The sequence below is a fragment of the Hippocampus zosterae genome, chromosome 3 (assembly GCF_025434085.1).
Source record: "Hippocampus zosterae strain Florida chromosome 3, ASM2543408v3, whole genome shotgun sequence".
Taxonomy (NCBI): Eukaryota; Metazoa; Chordata; class Actinopteri; order Syngnathiformes; family Syngnathidae; genus Hippocampus; species Hippocampus zosterae.
The window spans coordinates 29,883,525-29,908,222 of NC_067453.1; the positions used below are offsets into that span (position 1 = coordinate 29,883,525).

At 54.6% G+C, this 24,698-nt stretch overlaps 2 protein-coding genes and 1 long non-coding RNA gene across 7 annotated transcripts; 1 reads left to right on the plus strand and 2 right to left on the minus strand.

The window, feature by feature from the left end:
• Positions 1-17: 17 nt before the first annotated feature.
• On the minus strand, positions 18-9,125 carry LOC127598414 (zinc finger protein 609-like). The gene is made up of 8 exons (XM_052062254.1): positions 8,733-9,125; positions 6,195-7,053; positions 4,942-5,158; positions 4,768-4,855; positions 2,716-4,693; positions 2,092-2,467; positions 1,617-2,000; positions 18-549 (listed from the first exon to the last, which is right to left on the minus strand). Exons 2-8 carry the CDS (start codon positions 6,924-6,926, stop codon positions 476-478), a joined length of 3,849 nt encoding a protein of 1,282 aa, XP_051918214.1. The 5' UTR covers positions 6,927-7,053; positions 8,733-9,125; the 3' UTR covers positions 18-475.
• Positions 9,126-10,857: 1,732 nt separating this feature from the next.
• Positions 10,858-20,999, minus strand: LOC127598419 (uncharacterized). Of its 2 annotated transcripts, XR_007961920.1 has the most exons (6): positions 20,899-20,999; positions 19,891-19,967; positions 19,530-19,654; positions 13,208-13,669; positions 12,741-12,964; positions 10,858-11,004 (listed from the first exon to the last, which is right to left on the minus strand). It is a non-coding gene; the product is annotated as an uncharacterized LOC127598419 (long non-coding RNA). The 2 variants fall into 2 exon arrangements; XR_007961919.1 differs by lacking the exon at positions 20,899-20,999 and having other exon boundaries at positions 19,891-20,032.
• LOC127598415 (integrin alpha-11-like) lies at positions 10,860-24,383 on the plus strand. 4 transcript variants are annotated; one of them, XM_052062257.1, is made up of 30 exons: positions 10,860-11,011; positions 12,721-12,832; positions 13,223-13,338; positions 13,422-13,516; positions 17,373-17,487; positions 17,575-17,702; positions 17,768-17,916; positions 17,995-18,139; positions 18,456-18,621; positions 18,692-18,762; positions 19,303-19,447; positions 19,521-19,669; positions 19,879-20,031; positions 20,100-20,300; positions 20,375-20,499; positions 20,595-20,767; positions 20,993-21,132; positions 21,208-21,318; positions 21,465-21,550; positions 21,620-21,821; positions 21,900-21,992; positions 22,081-22,157; positions 22,234-22,317; positions 22,397-22,478; positions 22,546-22,689; positions 22,767-22,847; positions 22,935-23,045; positions 23,126-23,221; positions 23,356-23,472; positions 23,540-24,383. In XM_052062257.1, the coding sequence occupies exons 1-30, from the start codon at positions 10,957-10,959 to the stop codon at positions 23,618-23,620; spliced, it is 3,603 nt and encodes a 1,200-aa protein (XP_051918217.1). In that variant the 5' UTR covers positions 10,860-10,956; the 3' UTR covers positions 23,621-24,383. The 4 variants fall into 4 exon arrangements, 3 of the variants coding, with proteins under 3 accessions (XP_051918217.1, XP_051918215.1, XP_051918216.1); XM_052062255.1 differs by having other exon boundaries at positions 17,373-17,702; XM_052062256.1 differs by having other exon boundaries at positions 17,373-17,702; positions 20,996-21,132.
• Positions 24,384-24,698: the final 315 nt, after the last annotated feature.

The window sequence follows — 24,698 nt, forward strand, 5'->3', positions numbered from 1 at the left end:
GAGGCGGGGCAGCCATGTGGTTGGTCCAGCTACATGGTTTTAATATGATCGACAAGTGTAGAAAAACAACAGAGACACTCACAAAAAGGAAAAAAAAAAGAAGAGTAGGAAACAAAACAGCATCCAACCTCTTAAAAATTATTCCTCTGTACATTATTTACACACACACGCTCGCGCGCGGACGCTACAGCTACACACCGAGGGGGGGGGAAGAAGCCTGCCCGCCGCGGCCGTTCCGTGTGAAGGCTGCACTTTTGATAGAGGCTCCGCCAGGTTTCTTCGTCTTGCCGTTTTGGGACGAGCGGCGAGGGAGGTGGATGACGAGGTTCCGTCCTCCCCAGTGTCACGCCGCGCTGGGGCGGCGGCGGGGCTAGCGCGCCGCCCCGCCCATCGTCCTCCCTCATCGCGGCGACTGCATCCTTGCGCGATCCGGTCACGCGATTCCAGGCGGGGCCCGGCGGCCACGAGCCCTTCCTCACCTGCGCGGGGGCGGGTACATGGACGGCGCCGACGCTTGCTGGCTGGCCACCATGGCCGACGACGACAGACCTGCCGGGCGCACAAAGGGCGAACGTGACGTCACGGCCTGGCTCGCCGAGTTGGGCTAACGACGCGAGAGGAGGAGACGGTTTCGCATGGCAAAACGAGGAAACAAGAACGGAAGAAGTAAATGAAGGAAGAAGACGGTAAAAAGGAAGGATAAAATAAACGGAAGGGACAAAAATAAGCAAAATTTAAGAAGGAAGGAAACAAAGAAGGAAGCATAGGAAGAAATGGGGACGTCAAGATAAAAATGAAAACAAGCAGGAAAGGAAATGTGAAGGAAAGGACTGAAGGAAAGAAGGGATTGAGGAAGGTAGGAAAGTGAAGGAAGGATGGAATAAAAATGAGGAAAGGAAATGAGCAAGGAGAAAGCAAACAAAGAAGGAAGGAAGGAAAAAGGAAGTCAAAGGAAGCAAAGTAAGGAAAGAAGGGGATCAGGCAAGCAAGGAAGTGCAGTGGAAGGAAGGAAGGAAGTGCCGTGGAAGGAAGGAAGGAATGAAGGAAGGAAGGAAGGAAGTGCCGTGGAAGGAAGGAAGGAAGGAAGTGCCGTGGAAGGAAGGAAGGAATGAAGGAAGGAATTAAGGAAGGAAGTGCCGTGGAAGGAAGGAAGGAAGGAAGTGCCGTGGAAGGAAGGAAGGAAGGAAGTGCCGTGGAAGGAAGGAAGGAAGGAAGTGACGTGGAAGGAAGGAAGTGCTGTGGAAGGAAGGAAGGAAGGAAGTGCTGTGGAAGGAAGGAAGGAAGGAAGGAAGGAAGGAAGTGCTGTGGAAGGAAGGAAGGAATTAAGGAAGGAAGGAAGGAAGGAAGTAAGGAAGTGCCGTGGAAGGAAGGAAGGAAGTAAGGAAGTGCCGTGGAAGGAAGGAAGGAAGGAAGGAAGTGCTGTGGAAGGAAGGAAGGAAGGAATTAAGGAAGGAAGGAAGGAAGGAAGGAAGTGCCGTGGAAGGAAGGAAGGAAGGAAGTGCCGTGGAAGGAAGGAAGGAAGGAAGGAATTAAGGAAGGAAGGAAGGAATGAAGGAAGAAATTAAGAAAGGACAGAAGGACAGAAAGAAGGAAGGAAGGAAGGCGGTCGCCGTCACCTGAGGCATAGGCGAGGTCGTACTGTCCGGCGAGGAGCGGGTAGGCCAGGTGGTGATGGTGGTGGTGGTGCGAAGGGGGCGGCGGCTGCGGCGGGGGCGGCGGCGGCTGCTGCGCGCGCTGCGCGGGCGACGAGCGCGTCCGCTCGCCGTCTCGCTCGTGCAAGCCGCTCTTGTCGGGGAGGGCGCCGGGCGACTTGCTCTTGTAGTGGCTGGCGTGCTGCTGCAGGAGCTCCAGCGCTTTGGCCTCGCCGCCGCCGCCGCCGCCCGCCTTCACCGTGGGGCTGGAACGCGACGCCTTCTCGCCGCCCTCCTCCACCGCCGCCGCCGCCGCCGCCGCCTTGCCGGCGTACGGCGAAAAGGAGTAACCGGCGGGGAGGTAGGAGCCTGGAAGGAAGCACACATATGCGCACGGGCTGGTTACGTGGGCTTTCTTGGCCAATCGGGGCTGCTTTCCGCGGTCGCCGGGCGGCCTTACCGGGGTAATTCTGCATCATGACGGAGGGCACCCCCCTGTAGCCGGGGTGCCCGGGGGGCTCGTAGGCCTGCCCGTAGGCGTAGGGCCCGTGCACGTAGGGCATGTAGCCCTGGTGCTGCGCCAGGGGGGCGGCAAACTGCACGTGGGCGGGCCGCGCTTCCTTGGCGGTGGCCCGCAGCTGCTGTTGCTGCTGCTGCTCCTCGGGGGGTCCCGGCCCCCGGACGTCAGCCCCCTCCTTGGCCTCGTCTTTATGCGAGGCCTCCTTCGGCCGCGAGCGCTCCTCCTTCGACTTCCTGTCACGCTCGTCCTCCTGCGCCTTGGGCGCCTCAGAGTACTTGCTGGGGTACACGTACGGCCAAAGGCGGGCGTCGGGCTCCTGCCGGGAGAGGACGACAAACGGCAGGCGCACTGAAGGACGAAATCGGGATTTTTTTTTTTTGGCATGTCAACCGGCAATATTAGCCACTCTACGCAGAGGATAAAGAAGATGTGAGTGAGAACAAGAAGCGAGGAGCCTCCGTGCGGCCCCAAAAGGGGACCGAGGCTGAGCGGTTGAGAAACGTCGGCAAGCGCGGGGGTCGCCGACCCCCCCCCCCCCCCCCCGATTCCAAATCGCGGTCCTACCTGTCGGTACCACACGGCGGCCTCGTCCTTGCCGTGGTGGCCCGCCTCGCTCAGCTTCATTTTCAGGCCCTCTGGCGGGGGGGCGGCGGCGACGAGCGCCACCTTGGGGTCCTCGCCCTTCACCATGATGACGGACTTGGCCTGCTCGGGCCCCGCCCCCGCCGCTGCCGCCGCCGCCTCCTTGGGCCTGGCTTTGGCCAGCTCGGCGAGGGCGGGGGCCGGCGTCAGCGCGGGCGGCCCCCCCGAGGCCTTGCCCTCGGCCTTCTTGTCGGCCAGCCGCTGGCGCTCCTCGCACTGCTGCCGGTAGGCGGGGCTGGCCGCCAGCAGGTGGGCGTGGTAGGCCTGGTCGGGCGAGTAGGCGTAGGGCTGCCCGTAGTACTGGTTGTAGTAGAGGGGCGGGGGGGCGTAGACGTTGGCCCGCTGCTGGATGACCGACGGCTGGGGGGCCGGCGCCTCCGACTTCCTGTCGTCCTGAGGCTCCGCCTTCACCTTGACTTCCTCGCCCACTTCCGCTTCGTCGTCCTTCTTGGGCGGCGCCGGGGAGGCGCTCGAGGCGGGGCTGGCGTTGGCGTAGGCGGCATTGGCGGCGGCGGGGGGGTAGTAGGCGTCGTAAGCGGGGTAGTAGGCGGCCTCCTTGGCCGGCGGCGCCTGGGGGGGGAACGCCGCCTTCTTGGCTTCGGGCTCCGCTTTCACCTTGACGCCGTCCGCCTTCCCCTCGCCGTCCTCGCCCTCGTCCGAGATGTCCGAGTAGGCGGGGCTGCCGGTCTGAAGCGACGCGCCGTCCGTGCCGTTTTGTCCCGCGGCGCCATCCGCCCTGCCGCCGCCGTTGCCCCCGCCCGCCCCGCCCCCGCCCAGGGAGGGGCTGGGCGCGTTGTCCGAGAAGCTGTAGACTTTGTCGGCCGCCGCCTTGATGCTGGCCAGTCGGCTCTGCTGTGCTTCCGAGGCGCCGTTGAGCAGGACGTCGGCCGCTTCGGCGTAGGCCTCCTCGGGCCGCGCCCCCCCCTTGGGGCTGCCGCCTTCCCGCCTCTTCTTGTCTTTCTTCTTCTTGTCTTTGGCGAGGGGGCTGCAAGCGGCGTCCGACAGCGGGGCGGCTTTGGACTGGCCGTTCTTCGCCGCGGCCAGCGAGGGGGAGGCGGCCGGCGAGCCGTAAGGGGCGGGCGGGGCCGGCCGAGCGGGCTTGGCGGCCTTGCCGCCGGTTTTGTCCGCCTTCCCGCCGGCCGCCGCCTTCCTGGCCTTCCTGTCGTCGGCGCCGTCGTTGCTGGCCTCGTCCGTCAAGCACTCGGCGTCGGTGCCGTCGGGCTCGCCCTCGCCCGGCTTCTTCCTGCCCGCCTTGTGCGGCTGCCTCCCCGGCGAGGGCGAGGGGGCGTCGAAGCCCCGCCCCTTGGGGGTGGCGCAGCGGGCCGGGGAGATGGCGGCGCCGTTGCAGGACGCGGCGTCGGCGTGGGGGCCCGACTCGTCGCCGTACTCGCTGTCGGCGTCGTGCTCGTGGTGGGCGCGCGCCTGGTGGTACTTGAGACCGTTGACGTGCTTGTACTTCTTGTTGCAGTTGGGGTGGGGGCAGTCGATGAGGACGGGCGAGGGGCAGGCGCGCTCCAGCGAGGGCGGGGCCTCCGACTTGCCGGCGGGGAGCAACTGGGCGGCGCCGGTGGAGTTGCTCCGCATGCGCTTGGTTACTTTGGTGTCCTCGGAGCTGGAGGTGGGCTCCATGTCCGAGGCGGGCTTGCTCTTCCTCTTGGCGGAGGAGGGGCTGGCCTTGGCGTCCTCCGCGCCGCCGCCCCCGGCCCCCCCCGCGCCGCCGGTCTGGCTGCCACGCCGGCCTTTGCCATTAGCAGCACCGCCGCCGCGGGTCTTGCCGCTTCCTTTATTGTCCGACGACGTGCTATTGTCGTTAGCGGTCACGGCGCCGGCCGGGCGCATGCGCTTGCCTCGGCCCCGCCCCCCTCGCATCTCCACGTCGCTGGTGGGGGAATCGCAGAACCTGGAAGACATCGGCAAGCGCGCTCAAGGACATTTCAGGCGCTCGACTTTTAGCGCCCGGCGGGCAAAACCCACCTGGGGGGGGCCCAGTCGTGTCGGGTGCAGTCCAACAGGGTTCCCACGTAGGTCTTGTTCCTCCACGTCACGTTGACCACCAGCATCCCTGCGACACATAAACACGGCGACGTGTTAGCACGTGTTAGCAGCGGCGGCGGCGTTCCCCCCACCCCCCCCCACCCACCCACCCACCGTCTTCGGTCTCCTGCCACACGATCCCCTCCAGGTTGACGCTGGTTCCGGGCTCGCAGGGCCCCAGGCACTCGGGCTCGGTGGCCTGCGCCGCGTCGGCCGTGTTGACCGCCAGCGAGCGGGTGCGCACCATGATCTGCTCGCAGGGCGAGGAGATGTCGCTGTTGGCCAGCGGGTGCAGGGGGGGCGCGGCCGGCGCCGAGCCGGGCGACTCCATCTGGAACAACACACAAACAAAGCGTGAGGGCGAGGGTCTGTGAAGCAAACTTGGAAGTCTGGTCAAGATGACCCCCCCCCAACCCCCCCAAAAAAGAGGAGGCGGAGCCTCCCAGACCCAATTTCAAGGTTAGTTCTCATCATCGCCACGTTTCCTGCTTCTCTCACACTGTTGAGCTAGCTAGCTAGCATTAGCATTAGCTGACTGGTTAACAAGCATCATTTTGACAATCGAGGCGACAAAATTTCCTCAGCGACTTCTTGAAAAGACACACACACACACACACACACACACACACACACACACACACACAATTTAGAGTGTGTCAAAGTGAGGACCGGCCAAAATGTCCTCACTTCGTCAAAATGTCCTCACACTGTTGGTTAAAAACTCATGCCGGTCCTCACAATGTCATGAGTACAAGAACGCACACACACGCACACAATTTAGAGTGTGTCAAAGTGAGGACCGGCCAAAATGTCCTCACTTCGTCAAAATGTCCTCACACTGTTGGTTAAAAACTCATGCCGGTCCTCACAATGTCATGAGTACAAGAACGCACACACACACACACACAATTTAGAGCAGTGGTCACCAACATGGTGCCCGCGGGCACCAGGTAGCCCGTGAAGACCACTTGAGTAGCCCGCCAGTGCCTGGACATTGTGATTTGCTAGTAGAAATTATGATTTAAAAATGCAAACATTGGCAGTACTGTGAGACATTTCGAAACACGATCAAAGTCTGACAATTTAAATCATCAAGTATTAAAAATAACACATCCTCATATTATTGAAGGTATTTTGGACAAATATGTTATTTCAGACGTGTATCAATTTGGTAGCCCTTCACACAATCGGTACACATGAAGTTGCTCTCACCCTCAAAAATGTTGGTGACACCTGATTTAGAGGGTGTCAAAGTGAGGACCGGCCAAAATGTCCTCACTCTGTTGGTTAAAAACTCATGCCGGTCCTCACAATGTCATGAGTACAAGAACACACACACACACACACACGTGCACACACACTCTTACCTTGTCCCCGCACAGCATCTTCTTGAGGTTGCGACAGTCGGCGCCGTCCATCTCCTCGTCCTCTTCTTCCTCCTCCTCGGTCGTCATGGAAACCGGCTGGCCCATGCCGGCAGAGTCCAGAGCCACGTGAGCCAGGAGATCGGCGGCCGGGGCCTCGGGGTTCTGCGGGCCCTCAAAGGGGCCGCAGCGAGGAAGGGGGGCCCCGGGCGGCGGCGCCGTCTCCTTGTCCGCTTCCATTTTGTCCTTTTTAGTTTTTGCCGACAGGCCGTCTTTGTCCTTCTTGACGGACGGCAGGAGCCGCGAGGTTTTGCCGGACTTGTCGCCCCCCTTAGTCGGGCCCGGAGTGAGGTTGTGGGGCGTGGCGGGGTCCCCGGGGGTCCGAGCCAGAAGCTCCTTCTTCACCATATCCGGCGGCGGCGGCGCGGCCGTCTTGGCGCCGTCTTTGGAGTTCTTGGCGCGCTTGGATTTGGATTTGCCGTCTTTTCCCTGCCCGCCGCCCACGGGACTGACGAATTTGATGTTGTCGGGCAGAGCGGCCACGGCGCCGGGTGGGCCGGCGGCGGGGCCGCCCTCCTTGCTGCCGGACATTTCCAGTTTGTCCTTCTCCAGGTCGGCGTCCAGGTCAATGATCAGATTGCCCACGCCGATGTCCCACTCATCACCGCTGTCGTACGCGTCCACCGCATTCGAGTCCACGCCTTTCCCGCCTGCAGGGCCGCCGCTGAGGGACATCTTAGTAGGGGCGTCCCGGAGCGCCGCGGGTGGGGGGCTGCAGGAGGGCCGCGCTCCTCCCGGCCGGCCGCAGGACGCCTGCTCAGGGTTGGACCCGGCGCCGTCGCCCTGCTGCCCGCATGGCTTCCTGCGCGACACAAAACACAAGTTTTGACACATTCCGTTTTTACGACCGTTTTGAAAAATGGGCTGCAACTCGTCATGCATATTTTGGTAGGGGGGGGGGTACCTGAGCATACCTGTAAACAAGTTAACCGAGGTCATTGTGCGCACTGCAATGTCAATATGAAAGTAATTAGATTGTGTTAAGTCTATTAGTAACATTTCTTCGGGCCATTACTTTCTCATATGACAATATTTATCAAATTTAGATTTGAATAACAAACATACGGACGTGTTACAAAAAAAATTGTTGTGCAAATAACCTTGACAAAATGACTCGATTACAAGTTCACAGCAAAACTTAACCTTTGTTGATATTTTTCACTTCCAGTTTGGGCATTTTCATAAATGAAGATGCCTTTTGGCGTCCCCCCCCCCCCTCACCTCTTTGTCACTATTGTCATTGCAAATGTAAGGCCAGTTTCACGACAAATGATCATGTAAACAAACTTTCAACAGCGCTAAGCCCGAATTAATTGTTGAAATATGACCGGTGAGAAAAGTTTGAAGCGAAGACGCGCATTAGCGTCGCGGCGTTAGCCTCACAATAGCAAGGTTACAACATTCGGAGCGTTTTGCGCACAGTTTAACGGGCGGACCGCTTCGAATTATTAACACTTCAGGCTGCGCTGAAGAAAAAAAAACAAACAAACATGTCAAGTAAATGCAAACAAGTGCCTTAAGACAGCTCGTTCGCGCGACTGCCAACACCCGACTAGCTAGCAAGCTAAGCGGCTATTAGTTAGCATGCTAGCCGATAGAAGTCGTCGGCCTGGCTGTCTCAAGCGCAAACGGGGACACGCGGAGAAAAGTTTAAGGGATTCTCCCGAGTGAACTTTGTTGCCGTGAAAGCCGCTCGACGACGGCGAACGTTGCGGCAAATATCGAATATTAACGCCGGGACGCGGCTGCATATACGGACCCTTCTTCCATCTAGGCCCGCGGTGGCCCGCTGCTATGGCGGGATCCATTATCGGACGCTGTTTATGATGTTTAGCCAAAATATCACAGGTGGAGCTCGCAGGTGTCGCAATTACCCAAATCCCCCCCCCCCCCCCCCCCCGCCGCACCGATAAACATCACTTGATTGTTTTTAAAAAGCGATGTCAATGTTACACTCGGGTGCGAACGTGTATGTGTGTGTGTAGGATGAATGTAACGTCATCTGTAGTCGTTACTTGAGATGTGACAAGCTGTCGTAACCTCCAATTTGCAGTGATTGAGCAAAGTTAGAACGTGGCGGTTATATCTGCACAAACGTCGGGCGTCAACTTGCTCGTGACGAGCAAACGGGTGCGAGCTCTCCGCCCGAGAGACAACCAAGAACTCGGAGAACAAGACACGGGTGCTAATTTCGGCCCAAGTTGCCGTCACGTCCTGAAACCACAGTGACGTGTTTGTTCGGCAAGTCCCCTCCGATGAGGAATCGATGGAAAGTCAAACAGAAAAGTGGTCGAAACTCAAAAGAAAGTGTCAAGTGCGCGCGACTCGGGTCAGGCGAGGACGCGTCCGACGATGGAAGCAGAGTAGTTATTAGCTCCCCGGCGTCTACAGACAAAGACGGCGACAGTTAGCCCGCCGAGCTAGCCCAGCCAGCCAGCGTTCGTCGGCCTGGTCGGCGCCAGTCGCCCCACGGCCACTTACCCCCCGCTTACAATCCCGACGCGGCCCGCTTCACGTGCACTCCATAAGGCCCGGACAGGCCAGGCGGCGAACCCGCGGAAGAGTGGCGAACGGGCTCCCGGTTCGTTGGCTTGGCCTCAGTGGAGCGCAGCCGTCACACGGCCCCGGGCTCCCCTCGGCCTGCACGCTGCCGCCAAGCCGCACATCCTGCACTCAGTGAGCCGGACCGGCGCAACAGGGGACGAAGCCCGCCTGTCCCATGAGCGGCTTGGATGGTCCCAATGAGTCCCAAAGTGCTAATATTCCCCTTGAAAATACGACAAGAACGCACGAGAGATAGCACCGCCGCGGCTCCACTCAGGACCGGTACAAAGCGAGTAAAATCCGGAACGCGGATCGGACTTAGTGAGCCACACGATCCACATGGCACTGGATCGATCTCTCGCTGGAATGGATTCCACGAGAATCTGCAACGCTGTGGGCGCCACGCAGCTCACACCAACACATGCCAACTCCCGTATCTATGTAATGTATTTATTAAAAAAACATTCCATTTTCTTGTTTTAGTAAAATGTTATCACGCCGGCATGATGCACGCACATATTCTTGCACCTCTTAATAATAAGAACCATTTACCAAGTGGGGGAAAAAAAAAATTCGTGCAAAGGTTGTAGCGGAAGAAGAACGTTGTCCGGGTCAAGGCAAAAGTAGCTTGAAGGAAGCAAACAAAACAAAAAACGGACGTATTTTGTTTCCTGGTATGTGTTGGGACCGGCAACGGGCTCGTTTTCGGTTGGTCAATTTGCAACGTTAAAACGACAAACGGACGGAGCAACACCGCCACTTAGCGGACAGAGAAGGGATGGCGCCTCAACGCCCGGAAAGCTCAGACGGGTTGAAAATCCGCGGCAATGCTGCAAACAACAAACAAGTCGAAAAACACCCCCTGCGCCCCCCCCCCCCAAAAATGGAAGCAAACATTACAAAAAAACATAAAATAAATGCAAAACCAGGGACACCCAAAACTGACCGGAAGTTGCCAGGCCACTCGGAGGCACCGCAGGTCAAGTTGAACCCATGAACCCGATCTCCCCCCGCCCCCCTTTTTTTCGAAACTCGAAATGCGGACGATCTGGTGGGCCACGTGCAATGTCGTGCGCTTGCAAACTTCCGTTTTTTTGGGGGGGGGGGGGGGCGTCTAGTTGGAATGTCAACCTCCGTCCCAGTCTCGGGACCTTTTGCTTGACTCCAACAGGTTGTCTTCCAAAATGGTCGCCTTCCTCTTCTTCTGCTTCAAAAAAAGGTTCCTTGGGTGTGCAGCAGGTGTGAGGACACCGGCGAGTGTTTTTTTTTTTTTTTTTTGCAATGACGACGATGACGTGGGTGTCGCGTTCGCACACCCTCCCGTCCACATCTGCTTCCCCTTAATCGTGACCGCAACTTTCCACTTGTTGTTTCCAACGCGCTCGCGCAGACACCAGCAGCTCGCTGGATGGCTGCGAACGTGCACGCGCGCGCGCGCGCGCACCCGCCTTCGGAAGAGAGCGAAAGGAATTGTTTTCCTTAGATGATCGTTTCCAAGATAACAAGCATGAAATTGAAAAGTCTTGCTTCCCTATATTATATATATTAAATTAATATTATATAAATATTATATAAAATTAAAATATTATTTGAAATGATCATTAAAAATATCATTTAATACAATATGATTTTATGATATGCACAATACGAATTCAATGAAATAATTATAATAAAACAATCGGAACATAAAAATAATTGGAATATATTTGCATAGTAATTTCAAATGTAAAAATACTATTAAATTATTATTATTAAAAAAACAACAACAATTATGATAATGATGATGTAATAATCACATCGATTAAATCAATAAAAAGCTCTTTATCGACACTCAAAGGCACCTCCACCAAAGATTTAATAATAAAGGTACCCTGGGGTCACGCTGGGGTGTGGGTGACTGTCAGTAGCGGGCCGGGAGGGGGGGCTTCTGCCAGGAATTGGAAGAGCACGTTGACATGTGGCACGCACATTTCCTGTTTGCAGCCAAGAAAGGAAGGTGACAAAAAAGGGGAGGACAGAGAAGGTCTTGAAGGGGGTGTCGCGTGCTTAGGCCCTCCCCCACTGCGGATAAAAGGGCTGTCGGACGAGAGTGGAGGGTAACATCTTCCCCTCACGGTCTTTGGATTTGGACGTGGGCTCTCGAATCTCTCGGGTGGGCGTGATGGATTCTTGGCGCCGCTTCTTCATCGGCTCGATGATCTGCGGCCTTCTGCCAGGTGACAACACAGCACATTAGACGGCAAAAACCCTCATCGGTCGCGGGGGGGGGGGGGGGGGTGCATTGCCGTGATAAGTTTGGTCAACATGCTGAGTTTTGTCATGGAGAAAAATGTGGCAAGCTGTGCAGCAACGAGGCGCTGAGAGTGTTGACAGCCCGTTAGCCAATCAGGATGCAGAAAACTCAAAAAACGACACAAAAATGGCCCCCGAAAAAATCTGAAACATCAAAGTTGCGAAAGATGAACCGTGTTATAAAGCGAGGGATTACTTAGTAAGTCATTTGCAAGTTTGTTTGCCCGGGGGTGGGCAAACTACGGCCCGCGGGCCGGATGTGGCCCGTTGGTCTTGGTAATCCGGCCCGCCGAAAATTGGTGCACAATTCAGGTTTGATTGCATGCAAGGGAAAGTGATATGTATCCGATTAAACAAAGCAGGTAACAAAGTATGAATCATTCAGGAGACGCCCGGAGCCGGAAAGACTCAAATCCACGAGACTTTGAAAAACAAGGACGCGATTCTTACCCAGTCCGATTCTGGCAATTTCCATGCTCAGAGTGAATTGCTTGTGGCTCGAGTCAATGAGCATTTCCTCGAATGGTTTGATTGTTTTCATGTTAAAAACTTTCCGCTAACTGGACCGCTAATAAGAGTCGGAGAGCAGTCAAATGTGTAGAGCATGAACAACAGGGGGCTCGGTACACATCCTTGAGGAGCACCGGTGCCGAGTGTGATGGTGGAGGAGAAGGTTACATTATTACTAGCATAGAAAGACATTTTGCTATCTTCTTCAATTTCTATTTCTATTTCTAACTTTTGGCCCGGCCCTCCACAATATTTTCTGCTTCTCATTTGCCCCCCCCCCGGTAAAATAATTGCCCACCCCCGGATCACCATCTATCTAAATATGAATATTTAACGGGTTGCACGGTGTCGACTGGTTAGCACGTTAGCCTCACAGTGCAGAGTTTGAGCGCGGCCCCGGAGTTCCTATGTGGAGTTTTTATATCCTCCCATGCCTGCGTGGGTTTTCTACGGGTAATCTCATTCGAGTTTTTTAAAAGAAAAAAAAAGTTCAATAGAAATCAAAAACAATTTGTGACGGTTTGATGGCGAGTTGGGCTTGCCCCGTAAAAATTGATTTTTTTAGCATTAGCATGTCAATGGCGCTTAGCATTTTTCATTAGCACGAAGCCCTCCATCCATCCATTTTCCGAACCGCTTAATCCTCACTAGGGTTGCGGGGTGGGGTGCTGGAGCCTACCCCAGCCGTCTTCGGGCAGTAGGCGGGGGACACCCTGGATCAGTTGCCAGCCAATCACAGGGCACACAGAGACGAACAACCATCCACGCTCACATTCACACCTAGGGACAATTTAGAGCGTTCAATCAGCCTGTCATGCATATTTTTGGAATGTGGGAGGAAACCGGAGCACCCGGACAAAACCCACGCAGGCCCGGGGAGAACATGCAAACTCCACACAGGGAGGCCGGAGCTGGAATCGAACCCGACACCTCTGCACTGTGAAGCCGGCGTGCTAACCACTGGACTACCGGGCCGCCTAGCACGAAGCCAAGAAGACTTTTTGAAGGTTGCCAAGTTGGCTCAACTCGTCCCTCAAGGCGCCACGCTCGTGTTTTGAGGGTTTGAAATTTCACCCCAAAGCTCCATCATCAACATTTGTGTGTGTGTTTGCGTTGGCAACAGGAACCTGCGTGTGCTTCAACCTGGACGCCAAGCGGGCGCAGATCTTCCGAGGCTGGGAGGAGAGCCACTTCGGCTACACGTTACGACAACACAAGGCGCAAGGACGACGATGGTGAGGAGCAGCGGCGTCCCTCTCGTCCTCCTTCCTCTCTTTTTCTTTTCGTTTCCTTTCCAATGCGTTCTTCCTTCTGCTGTCATCCCGGGAATGTTGTTGCGCCGCCAAGGAAAATTCCTTCCAGGGCAGCTGGACTCAATAAGACAAAAAAAAGGAGCAAAGTGTGTGTGCTGCATGTGGTCATCTTCATCATCATCATCATCATCATCGTCGTCCTTCTTGATGGTGTTTGTTGTGAGGGCGACGCCCCGCCGTGCACTTTTATTAGTAAACAGGAAACCCGATGAGGTCTAATCGTCCTTAATGATGAGATGAGGCGTCTGACTCACACCCGCGTTCTGAGCATCACACGCAAATTGGCGTGTTGTGTACCTGTTATGCGTGCAGGCTCCTGGTGGGTGCCCCCCAGGCCTGGACGGACGACCAGCAGACGGGCGACGTGTTCAGGTGTCCCGTGGACGCCGTTTTGAATTCCGGCGGCGCCTGCAGCCGCCTGCACCTGGGTGAGTAACGCGGCTCGGGGGGGGGGGGGGGGGTTTCCGGGTGCATCGCATGATACCTTGACGTGATGATGTCACGTGACCAGGAAACGTGTCGGTGGACAACGTGATGGCGCAGCGCAAAGACGGGATGAGACTGGGAATGACGCTCACCACGGATCGCAAGGACGGAAGCTTTGTGGTTGGTCGCGTGCTAATACGTGCTAGCACATACTCACATCCATCCGTCCATCAGTTTTCCGGTCGCGGGGGGGGGGGGGGGGTGCTGGAGCCTATCCCGGCTGTCTTCGGACACCCTGAATCGGTTGCCAGCCAATCGCAGAGCACTCACATCCTATCAGTACAAACACACATCCAAATCCGTAAATGCCGTCACGCTAACATGCTAACACAATAACAATGATGAGTACTAGCATAAAACACGACCAAAATTCCTACGAACAAGGTAATTTCACGCACGCTAACAATGATACGTGCGAAAATGCCGACAAACTTCTACACTCACAAGGCCACATGGTAACACATGCTAGCATGCTAACCGTAACAGTAACAGTATCGCAGGGCACTCAGATCACATCCTATCAGTACAAATACACATCCAAATCCGTAAATGCCGTCACGCTAATATGCTAACACCATAACAATGATGAGTTCTAGCGTAAAACGCAACCAAAATTCCGACGAACAATGTCACGCACGCTAACAATGATACGTGCGAAAATGCCGACAAACTTCTACACTCACAAGGCCACTGGGTAACACATGCTAGCATGCTAACCGTAGCAGTATCGCAGGGCACTCAGATCACATCCCATCAGTACAAACACACATCCAAATCCGTAAATGCCGTCACGCTAACATGCTAACACGATAACAATGATGAGTACTAGCGTAAAACACGACCAAAATTCCTATGAACAAGGTAAATTCACGCACGCTAACAATGATACGTGCGAAAATGCCGACAAACTTCTACACTCACAAGGCCACATGGTAACACATGCTAGCATGCTAACAGTAACAGTATCGCAGGGCACTCAGATCACATCCCATCAGTACAAACACACATCCAAATCCGTAAATGCCGTCACGCTAACATGCTAACACGATAACAATGATGAGTACTAGCGTAAAACACGAACAAAATTCCAACGAACAATTTCACGCACTCTAACAATGATACGTGCGAAAATGCCGACAAACTTCTACACTCACAAGGCCACATGGTAACACATGCTAGCATGCTAACCGTAACAGTAACAGTATCGCAGGGCACTCAGATCACATCCTATCAGTACAAACACACATCCAAATCCGTAAATGCCGTCACGCTAACATGCTAACACCATAACAATGATGAGTACTAGCGTAAAACACGGCCAAAATTCCTACGAACAATTTCACGCACGCTAACAATGATACGCGCGAAAATGCCGACAAGCTTCTACACTCACAAGGCCACTGGGTAACACATGCTAGCATGCTAACCGTAGCAGTATCGCAGGGCACTCAGATCACATCCTATCAGTACAAACACACATCCAAATCCGTAAATGCCGTCACGCTAACATGCTAAACACCATAACAATGATGAGTACTAGCGTAAAACACGACCAAAATTCCTACGAACAATTTCACGCACGCTAACAATGATACGTGCGAAAATGCTGACAAACTTCTACACTCACTAGGCCACATGGTAACACATGCTAGCATGCTAACCGTAACAGTAACAGTATCGCAGGGCACTCAGATCACATCCTATCAGTACAAACACACATCCAAATCCGTAAATGCCGTCACGCTAACATGCTAACACGATAATGATGAGTACTGGCGTAAAACACGACCAAAATTCCTACGAACAAGGTAAATTCACGCACGCTAACAATGATACGTGCGAAAATGCCGACAAACTTCTACACTCACAAGGCCACATGGTAACACATGCTAGCATGCTAACAGTAACAGTATCGCAGGGCACTCAGATCACATCCCATCAGTACAAACACACATCCAAATCCGTAAATGCCGTCACGCTAACATGCTAACACGATAACAATGATGAATACTAGCGTAAAACACGAACAAAATTCCAACGAACAATTTCACGCACGCTAACAATGATACGTGCGAAAATGCCGACAAACTTCTACACTCACAAGGCCACATGGTAACACATGCTAGCATGCTAACCGTAACAGTAACAGTATCGCAGGGCACTCAGATCACATCCTATCAGTACAAACACACATCCAAATCCGTAAATGCCATCACGCTAACATGCTAACACGATAACAATGATGAGTACTAGCGTAAAACACGACCAAAATTCCTACGAACAAGGTAATTTCACGCCCGCTAACAATGATACGTGCGAAAATGCCGACAAACTTCTACACTCGCAAGGCCACATGGTAACACATGCTAGCATGCTAACCGTAACAGTAACAGTATCGCAGGGCACTCAGATCACATCCTATCAGTACAAACACACATCCAAATCCGTAAATGCCGTCACGCTAACATGCTAACACGATAATGATGAGTACTGGCGTAAAACACGACCAAAATTCCTACGAACAAGGTAAATTCACGCACGCTAACAATGATACGTGCGAAAATGCCGACAAACTTCTACACTCACAAGGCCACATGGTAACACATGCTAGCATGCTAACAGTAACAGTATCGCAGGGCACTCAGATCACATCCCATCAGTACAAACACACATCCAAATCCGTAAATGCCGTCACGCTAACATGCTAACACGATAACAATGATGAGTACTAGCGTAAAACACGAACAAAATTCCAACGAACAATTTCACGCACTCTAACAATGATACGTGCGAAAATGCCGACAAACTTCTACACTCACAAGGCCACATGGTAACACATGCTAGCATGCTAACCGTAACAGTAACAGTATCGCAGGGCACTCAGATCACATCCCATCAGTACAAACACACATCCAAATCCGTAAATGCCGTCACGCTAACATGCTAACACCATAACAATGATGAGTACTAGCGTAAAACACGACCAAAATTCCTACGAACAATTTCACGCACGCTAACAATGATACGTGCGAAAATGCCGACAAGCTTCTACACTCACAAGGCCACATGGTAACACATGCTAGCATGCTAACCGTAACAGTAACAGTATCGCAGGGCACTCAGATCACATCCTATCAGTACAAACACACATCCAAATCCGTAAATGCCGTCACGCTAACATGCTAACACCATAACAATGATGAGTACTAGCGTAAAACACGAACAAAATTCCTACGAACAATTTCACGCACGCTAACAATGATACGTGCGAAAATGCCGACAAGCTTCTACACTCACAAGGCCACATGGTAACACATGCTAGCATGCTAACCGTAACAGTAACAGTATCGCAGGGCACTCAGATCACATCCTATCAGTACAAACACTCATCCAAATCCGTAAATGCCGTCACGCTAACATGCTAACACCATAACAATGATGAGTACTAGCGTAAAACACGACCAAAATTCCTACGAACAATTTCACGCACGCTAACAATGATACGTGCGAAAATGCTGACAAACTTCTACACTCACCAGGCCACATGGTAACACATGCTAGCATGCTAACCGTAACAGTGAGACACATGCGCACACACACACACAAGCTAACACATGAATATGCTAACACGGTACGACACGTGATAAGATGCTAACTATGATGCTAACAATGACTCACAGTGACCCTTCAAGATGATCACAAAGATGCTTATGAATTTGTTAACGATGATACTTGCTGACATGCTAACACGCTAACAAAACGCACACGCACAGCCGCAGCTACATGCTAAAAATGGAAACGATGATGCTTTCAAATCATGACATATGCTAACACGCCAAAAAATGACACATGCCTATGCTAAGGTGCTAATATGCTAACATGTTAATTATCAACACTCCATCACACAAACTTGCGTCATGCTAACAACGACACAGGCTAACATGCTAACCACGCGATGACACGTTTGTGCGGTCAGACGTGCGGCCCGCTCTGGTCTCACGAGTGCGGGAGCTCCGTCTACACGTCGGGAGTCTGCGCACACGTGGGAGAACACTTCCAAATCCTGGAGACGGTTATTCCCGCTTTTCAGAGTAAGTCCGTGCGCGTTGGTCTCCACGGAGCATCCGTAGGTTCTGCACATCCACGGGCACGTGTGGATCCGTCTGATGTGGGCGCAGGGTGCGAGACCTTCGTGGACCTGCTGATGGTGGTGGACGGCTCCAACTCCATCTACCCGTGGTCGGACGTCACAGACTTTCTGGTCAACATTCTGCGCAAGGTCAACATCGGACCCGGGCAGACTCAGGTCCTGGTCTCCCGTCCTCCTCACCCCTTGTGCATTACCGTGACAACGATGTGGGGATTGCGCAGGTAGGCGTGGTGCAGTACGGCTCCCGGGTGGCCCACGAGTTCCGTCTGGGCGAGCACCGGACGGTGGACGAGGTCCTGCGGGCGGTCGCCGACATCAGACAGCGGGGAGGCGAGGAAACCCGCACGGCTTTAGCTATCAACACGGCCAGGTGAGCGCGCGGGCGTCACGTCGGGGTGTCCGTGCCACGGGGTACAAACGCGTGTCGGCGTATCGCCGTTTGCTTCAGGTCACGGGGGTTCAAGCGCGGCGGCCGGGCCGGCGCTCACAAAGTTTTGGTGGTGATCACGGACGGAGAATCTCATGACAACGCTCAGCTTGATGACGCGGTGGCGCGCTGCAAAAGCGACAACATCACCATGTACGCTATCGCGGTGAGGCCACACGACACGTCGCGATACAGCAATACAAACGCGACACAGCGGCACCGCGTACCGCAAATGAACCCTACTGTAACGCAACGACAAAACGACGCAACAAAGCGTCACCGTACACGAAGTGGCACTGAGAGAACACAAAAAACAGAGACCTCACCCCCACAACGGCGCAGCACGGCACGCACATAAGCCAAGGACATAAATAAACCAACAGCACGACATGCTAGCACTTCCTGTGTGTTTAGCACTACCACGGGAAGCACTTCCTGTGTCACTTCCAACATGGCGGCACTTTCTGCGCGTGTGTTTGGAGGTTTTGGGCTACTACAACCGTCGCGGCATCGACCCGTCGTCGTTCCTGAAGGAGATCCGCTTCATCGCCAGCGACCCGGACGAGGATCACTTCTTCAACGTGACGGACGAGGCGGCGCTCAAGGACATCGTGGATGCGCTGGGAGAGCGGATCTTCTCACTGGAAGGTCGATTTGGCAAAGATGAGCGCCGGCACGTCACCTTTTATGCTCATCGATTGCTCTCGTGTTTTGTCAGGAAGCGACGGGCTGGGGCGGGGCTTCGGCCTGCAGATGGCGCAGGCGGGCTTTTCCTCCCACCTCCTGCAGGTGAGCGCACCTAATGCTAACGCTAGCGCCACATCCGCGAGGTCACAAACGGTACGCAACCAATTGTTGCGTACGAGCAGGTGTGCTACCCGCTCATGCTAACGCTAGCGTGCTAGCGAGTTGTGTCAATCTGGGAGGCCAATGCGCAGGTCGTCATTTGAACATTCCAGAAGTTTCCTGGCTCGCGGCAGGTGGCCAGGAATGAGGCGTCGCCACGGCAACAGACGGAAGATTCTTTAGTTTCCCACTCGGGGTCGGGTGTCGCGCACCTGGGATCGGTCGAGGCGAGCGTCGACGCGGAAAGCAGATGGTGGACGCGCGCCCGGCGTGTGTGAGCAGAGCGGAATGGCCGTCATCGCGCTCCAGAACATTCCTTTCGCGCATTCCCCTCTGCCATCGAACCCCCCCCCCCTGAACAAAACCTCACCAGGGGTCACCTGACAATCGATTGGTCGCCAGTCAATGCCGAGGCTCCCATGCATTGGACCAAGCGTTGCACTGTGCTAACCACAGCTCCGGCGTTTTTCTGGCCCCCCCCAGGACGGCCTCCTGCTGGGCGCGGTGGGCGCGTACGACTGGAACGGCGCCGTGCTCAAGCGCAACCCGCACGGAAATCTCCTTCCCGATCCGTCAGCCTACGGCGACCAATTTCCCGAAGAGCTTCGGAACCACGCCGCCTATTTCGGTACGACGCCACGGCACGGCGGCGGCCGCCAAAGCGAGTCGCTAGCCGAGGCTCACGCCGCGACCTCTCGCAGGGTACTCACTGGGGTCGCTGCTGGGCTCGGGCGGGTCGGAGGTGGTGCTGGCGGGAGCGCCCCGCTTCAACCATAGCGGCAAGGTCGTCAGCTTCACCTTGGATCGCCGTGGAAACGTCGAGGTCCTGCAGGCGCTTGTTGGAGAGCAGGTTGGACACCGGCCCCAAATGTGACGTCATGGTTACACACTTGCATGTGTGTGTTGTGTAATTATCGTTTTATTACTGTATCATTGTGCATGTGAGTAGAACTGTGTGTCTCATTGTGTTTTGTATCTATTATGTATTAATGTCTGTTTTGTATAACAGTGTGTGTGTGTGTGTGTGTGTGTGTGTGCGTGCGCGCGCGCACGCGTCAGATGGGTTCTTACTTTGGCAGCGTGTTGTTGTCGATGGATGTGGACGGCGACGGGCTGAGTGACCTCCTCCTAGTGGCCGCGCCTATGTACTGCAGTCAAGACGCACACGAGACGGGAAAAGTTTACCTCTACAAAGTCAACGCGCAATCTCAGGTATGCACAACACACACACACACACGCGCCAACATGTACACAACCAACGTGTGTGTGTGTGATCACAGGCTCTGTTGGTGCCCCAGGGGGCGCTGCTACCGTCGCCCGCTCTCAATTCCCGCTTCGGCGCGGCGCTGGTTCAAATTCCCGATGTCAACGCAGACGGCTTTAACGATCTGGCGGTGGGCGCCCCGCTGGAGGACGGCCACCGGGGGGCGCTCTACCTGTATCACGGCCACCAACGGAGCATACGCCTGCGCCACACGCAGGTGGGAGAGGGAAGGACAGGAGAGGAGGCCGTCACCCAAACTAGTTTTGACGATCTTCCGTGTTCCTTTTTCAGCGCCTTTGCGCAGCCGCCTTCGACACGGGACTCAAATACTTTGGCCAAAGTCTTGACGCCGCCAAGGACGATGACGGCGACGTGAGCGTCGCCGTCGGAGCACTCGGAGCCGCCGTCATTGTCCGGTCGGTTTGAGCGCGTGTGGTACGTGTGACGTGAGCACAACCGGCTCCGCCCACCTATCGTATGATCCCTCCCCCCCCCCACGCCCCCACGCCAGGTCTCGGCGGGTCGTGCGTCTGGAGTCCACGCTGACGTTCGAGCCTGAGAAAGTCAACGTTTTCCACAAGGACTGCTGGAGAGGAGGCAAAGCGGTCACTTGCATGGCCGCCACGGTGTGCCTGCGGCTTCACGACGTGGCCGGCGTGCGCGCCACCGCCGGCCAACATGTTGGTACGTGCGGCGGCGTTTTGTCCAACCAGTGCACTAGATTGTCCTTGTATTTGATCTCTCACACACACACACATAAAGACACACACACACAAACAAAATTTGCACGTCCATTTTTCTTCAAACACACTCACACAGCCCACAGGTGGACATGTAAACAGGGAAACGAGCCGTCAACTAGTTCCGGGTTCCACCTGACTCTGCCCATTGACTCCGCCCCCTCCTCAGCAGCGCACTACCATCTGAATTTGGACGAGAAGCGAGTTCCTCATCGAGCCGTCCTGGATGAACGCGAAGGTCTTCAGACGAAAACCATGACGCTCGCAACCGGAAGGCCACAATGCCGGCGACACGCCTTCACAGTGCAGGTCAGACAAACACACGGCGCATGCGCACATCCGCACGCGCGCACAGGCTGACGTTCCGAGTGGTCCCGTGACTAGGACACGATGGATTATAACCGTCCAATCACGGTGGGGCTGGAGGCGGGGCTACGGAGCTCCGACGACGGCCCAATCCTGGACCCTGATTGGCCGAGCACACTGAAGGCCGAGGTGAGGCGGCGACGCCTCCTTAGCAAGTTGACGCTACAACTTTTGCTAGGATGCTAATCGCTAACACTGTCAACGCGCCCATTGGAGCTTCATTGACTTTGCATTTAGCTTAATTTAGCATCAAGCTCGTTTTTTTTTTTTTGTAGCTTCCATTTTGGAACGGCTGCAGGGATGAAGACGCTTGTGTTCCGGACCTTGTCATCGAGAGTCACACTGACCTCATCAACTTTCAGTCAGTTTCTTTCTTTCACACACACGCACAAAGAGTAAAAATTAAAATAAAACTGGCGCTTGTGCGCAGACACTGGTGCGCTTCCCCGGAAGGGTTGCAGCGCCGAGCGTGCCGCCAGCAGGGGGCGCCAGAAGACAGCTGGCTGGTGGAGACGACCCGGAGGAGGGTGGCACTCTCCGCCCGCCTGGAGAACCGCGGAGAGAACGCCTACAGGTCGTCCGTCCTGCTCTCCTCCTCGCCAAATCTGCTTTTCGCCGGCCTCGTTGTCATGGTAACCACATTTCCGGCCGACCCGCATGCCAATTGGTCCTTCTCGTTGAGCGCCCGCCCGCCCCCCCCCCCCCGACAGGACCAATCGGACGCGCAGATGGAGTGCTTCCCTCAGGAGACCAATCGGACCAGATGTAACGTCAGCGCGCCTCTCATGAAGGCCTCGTCTCGGGTACGGCGGCAAGATGGCGACCGCTCCCTTCTTCTTCTTCTTCTTCTGACCAACAATTCGAAAATGGACCAATGCTTTTCCTGTCCAGGTGTTTTTCCGAGTGGAGTTTGAGTTCAGTTCTTCGGTCTTTCTGGACCACCTTCACATCGCCGTGGCAGCCACCAGGTGAGGCCACGACACACACACACACACACACACACACTCAACAAACATGAGACGTCGCCGCGTGTGCGTCTTCCAGCGAAGGCCGAGACGCTTTCCCCGAAGACAACCACAACGACATGACCCTCCCTCTCAAATACGAAACGGACCTCCTCTTTACAACGTCAGTCATGCGTCCGTCCGTATCCCGCGTCCGTCATCTGTCCGTCGCTCGATCCAACGGCGGCTCATCTTCCCTCCAGAGATCAAAGCCCCGCCCGCTTTGTCATCCAATCCGAAGGCGAGGAAGACGACGCCTCCCCCGCCTTCAACGTCTCCTTCTACGTACGTCCGTCAGACGGAAAGACGATCAGTACGTGCACGTAGACGGATAAAATTTTTTTTTTTTTAGCTGGAGAACCTGTCGTGGTTCTCCGTTGAGGGCGTGGCATTCTGGGCTCAATTCTGGGCCGTGAGTCTCCATGGCAACCATCTGCTGACCCTCACCCACTGCGGCCTGGACCAGGACCACGACATGGACCGTGACAAGGACCAGGTGTGGTTCTTCGGCCTCGCTCACCTTGGCTGTCAATCAACTAGCTGACCCCCCTGACCACACCCACATCTTCGCAGCCAGCCGCCTCCTGCGTCTTAACGCGGCCTGTTATGCCGTTTCACGCCATAGCAGAGGACCTGACGCACCTGACGCAAATGGTTGGTCGACACGTGTGTGTGCGAGTACAAAACCTAAATCACTCCGCGTGTGTGTGTGTGTGTGTGTGTGTGTGTGTGTGTACACAGAATCAGAGTAACAGTGCGAGCATGTCCGCGCGCTGCAGTGTGCGTCTTCCCGCCTCCAGGCAGGTGAAGTTGACTCTCAGAGGAAGACTCCAGCGACCGGTCCTGCGGAAGGTCAGTCCGCTCCAGCGGTTTTCAGCAAACGGGTCCAAACCCCCCCCCCCCCCCCAAAAGAAAATGTGCATCTTTTTCAGGTGGTCTTCAAGACTCTTAAGGTTTTGGTCAGTGCACACGTCCACTTGGACTCCTCCAGTTCCTTCTTCCTGCGGGAGGAGCATCCAGTCCGACAGGTGCGACTCAGAACGTCTCACGTGCACCAAAAAAAAAAAAAAGCCTTTTGGGGGGGAAAAAAATATCGTGGGACGAGAACAACGGGCGCAACTCCGGCAGCGGTCGTCCCATGATGACGCTAATGCGTGCGCAGACGGCGGTGGAGCTGATGAAGGCGCGGGCGTCGGGTGCCATCTTGGTGGCGGTCATCTTGGCGAGTTCGGCGGGGGGGTTCCTCGCTCTGGCTGTCATCGTGCTCGCGCTCTGGAGGGTGCGTAGGCGTTTATACACACACTCGCTCTCACACACATCTAATGTGTGTGTGTGTGTGCGCACAGCTGGGCTTCTTCTCCAGAAAGAGGCGGAGTCAGGAACCGAAAGAGCCAGCAACCAATGGGAAGCCAGCAGAGGGGCTGTGACAATGGCGGCGGCGCGCGACGACAACGACGACGACTACATTCTTTGGGTAGAGGGGGCGGAGCTCGGGGGAGGAGACTCGAGGACACCCCATCCTGGCCACGCCCCTTGTAGTTACTTCCATAAAAAATGGCTGCCGGGAGCTCTAACCGCGGACGGGCCCCCTGGTGGCCGAGGAGAGGCGCGGCCATATTGGCCAGCGATTTTGCGCTTTAGCAATTAGCATGAATCGAAATGAAGGGGCTAACAAATTAGCGGTCAAAGTTTCACAACTAAAACTAATGCTAACTTAGCAAAGAAAACTAATCGGTGTCGAGATCATCTTGGCCAAATTAGTACAAATTTGTCCCACACTGGGGAAATTTACAGCCTTTAGCAGCTAACTCAAAGTTAGCTTTAGCAATTAAGCTTTGATGGGGGAAAAAAAAACAAAAGTGGCTTGTCCAAATTCATATTGGTGTCAACTTAGCAACATTAATAGCAACTTTGAAATGTTAGCTTCCGCGACCGGTCTCAATTTAGCCGAGTGACCTCCAGCAATTCGCATTGTGGGGCTTTTGTGCGAATTTGCAACTCGGAAACCGCCGACATGAAAAAAAACACAAACATCAAGAACATTTTCTGAATGGAGGAAAAAAAAATCAGTCACTCGTTTAATGACTTTTTTTAGAATTATTTGACATTTTGATAATAAAACATTTGTCATTGCCGTCCTTTGTCATTGTTGTCGTTTTTTGTGTGGGTCTCGTCGCTGTTGTTTTTGTCTCTGCTGTCCTTGTCACTGTTGTTTGTAAATAAAGTGTGTTGTAGCTATCCTTGTCAAGGTTCTTGTATCGTCGCCGTTTTTTTTTTTTTTTGGGTCGTCAAGGTTGATGACGCCGTCATGTTCTCCGTCATCCTTGTTCTGCGATTTACACAAAGACCCGAGCAGTTTTGAGGCACTTGGTTGGCGGAGTCGCAACACTTTAAAAAAATAATAATAATAAAAAATGAAGTCACACAATCAGCTTGTCAATTCCAAAAGAAAAGAAAGCCCGGGTCACACACCTGCGGCTGACCGAAGCTTGCGAGTTTGTGAGA

Bases quoted from the DNA above. Each gene is read 5' to 3' on its own strand.
- LOC127598414 (XM_052062254.1), bottom strand. From the start codon at position 6,926: ATGTCCCTCAGCGGCGGCCCTGCAGGCGGGAAAGGCGTGGACTCGAAT. The intron at 5,159-6,194 runs GTAAGAGTGTGT...GTGTTGTTCCAG, and splicing joins AGATGCTGTGCGGGGACAAG to ATGGAGTCGCCCGGCTCGGC. The intron at 4,694-4,767 runs GTGGGTTTTGCC...GATGTCTTCCAG, and splicing joins CACGACTGGGCCCCCCCCAG to GTTCTGCGATTCCCCCACCA.
- LOC127598415 (XM_052062255.1), top strand. From the start codon at position 10,957: ATGGATTCTTGGCGCCGCTTCTTCATCGGCTCGATGATCTGCGGCCTT. The intron at 17,703-17,767 runs GTCCTGGTCTCC...GGGATTGCGCAG, and splicing joins TCGGACCCGGGCAGACTCAG to GTAGGCGTGGTGCAGTACGG. The intron at 22,158-22,233 runs GTGAGGCCACGA...TGCGTCTTCCAG, and splicing joins ATCGCCGTGGCAGCCACCAG to CGAAGGCCGAGACGCTTTCC.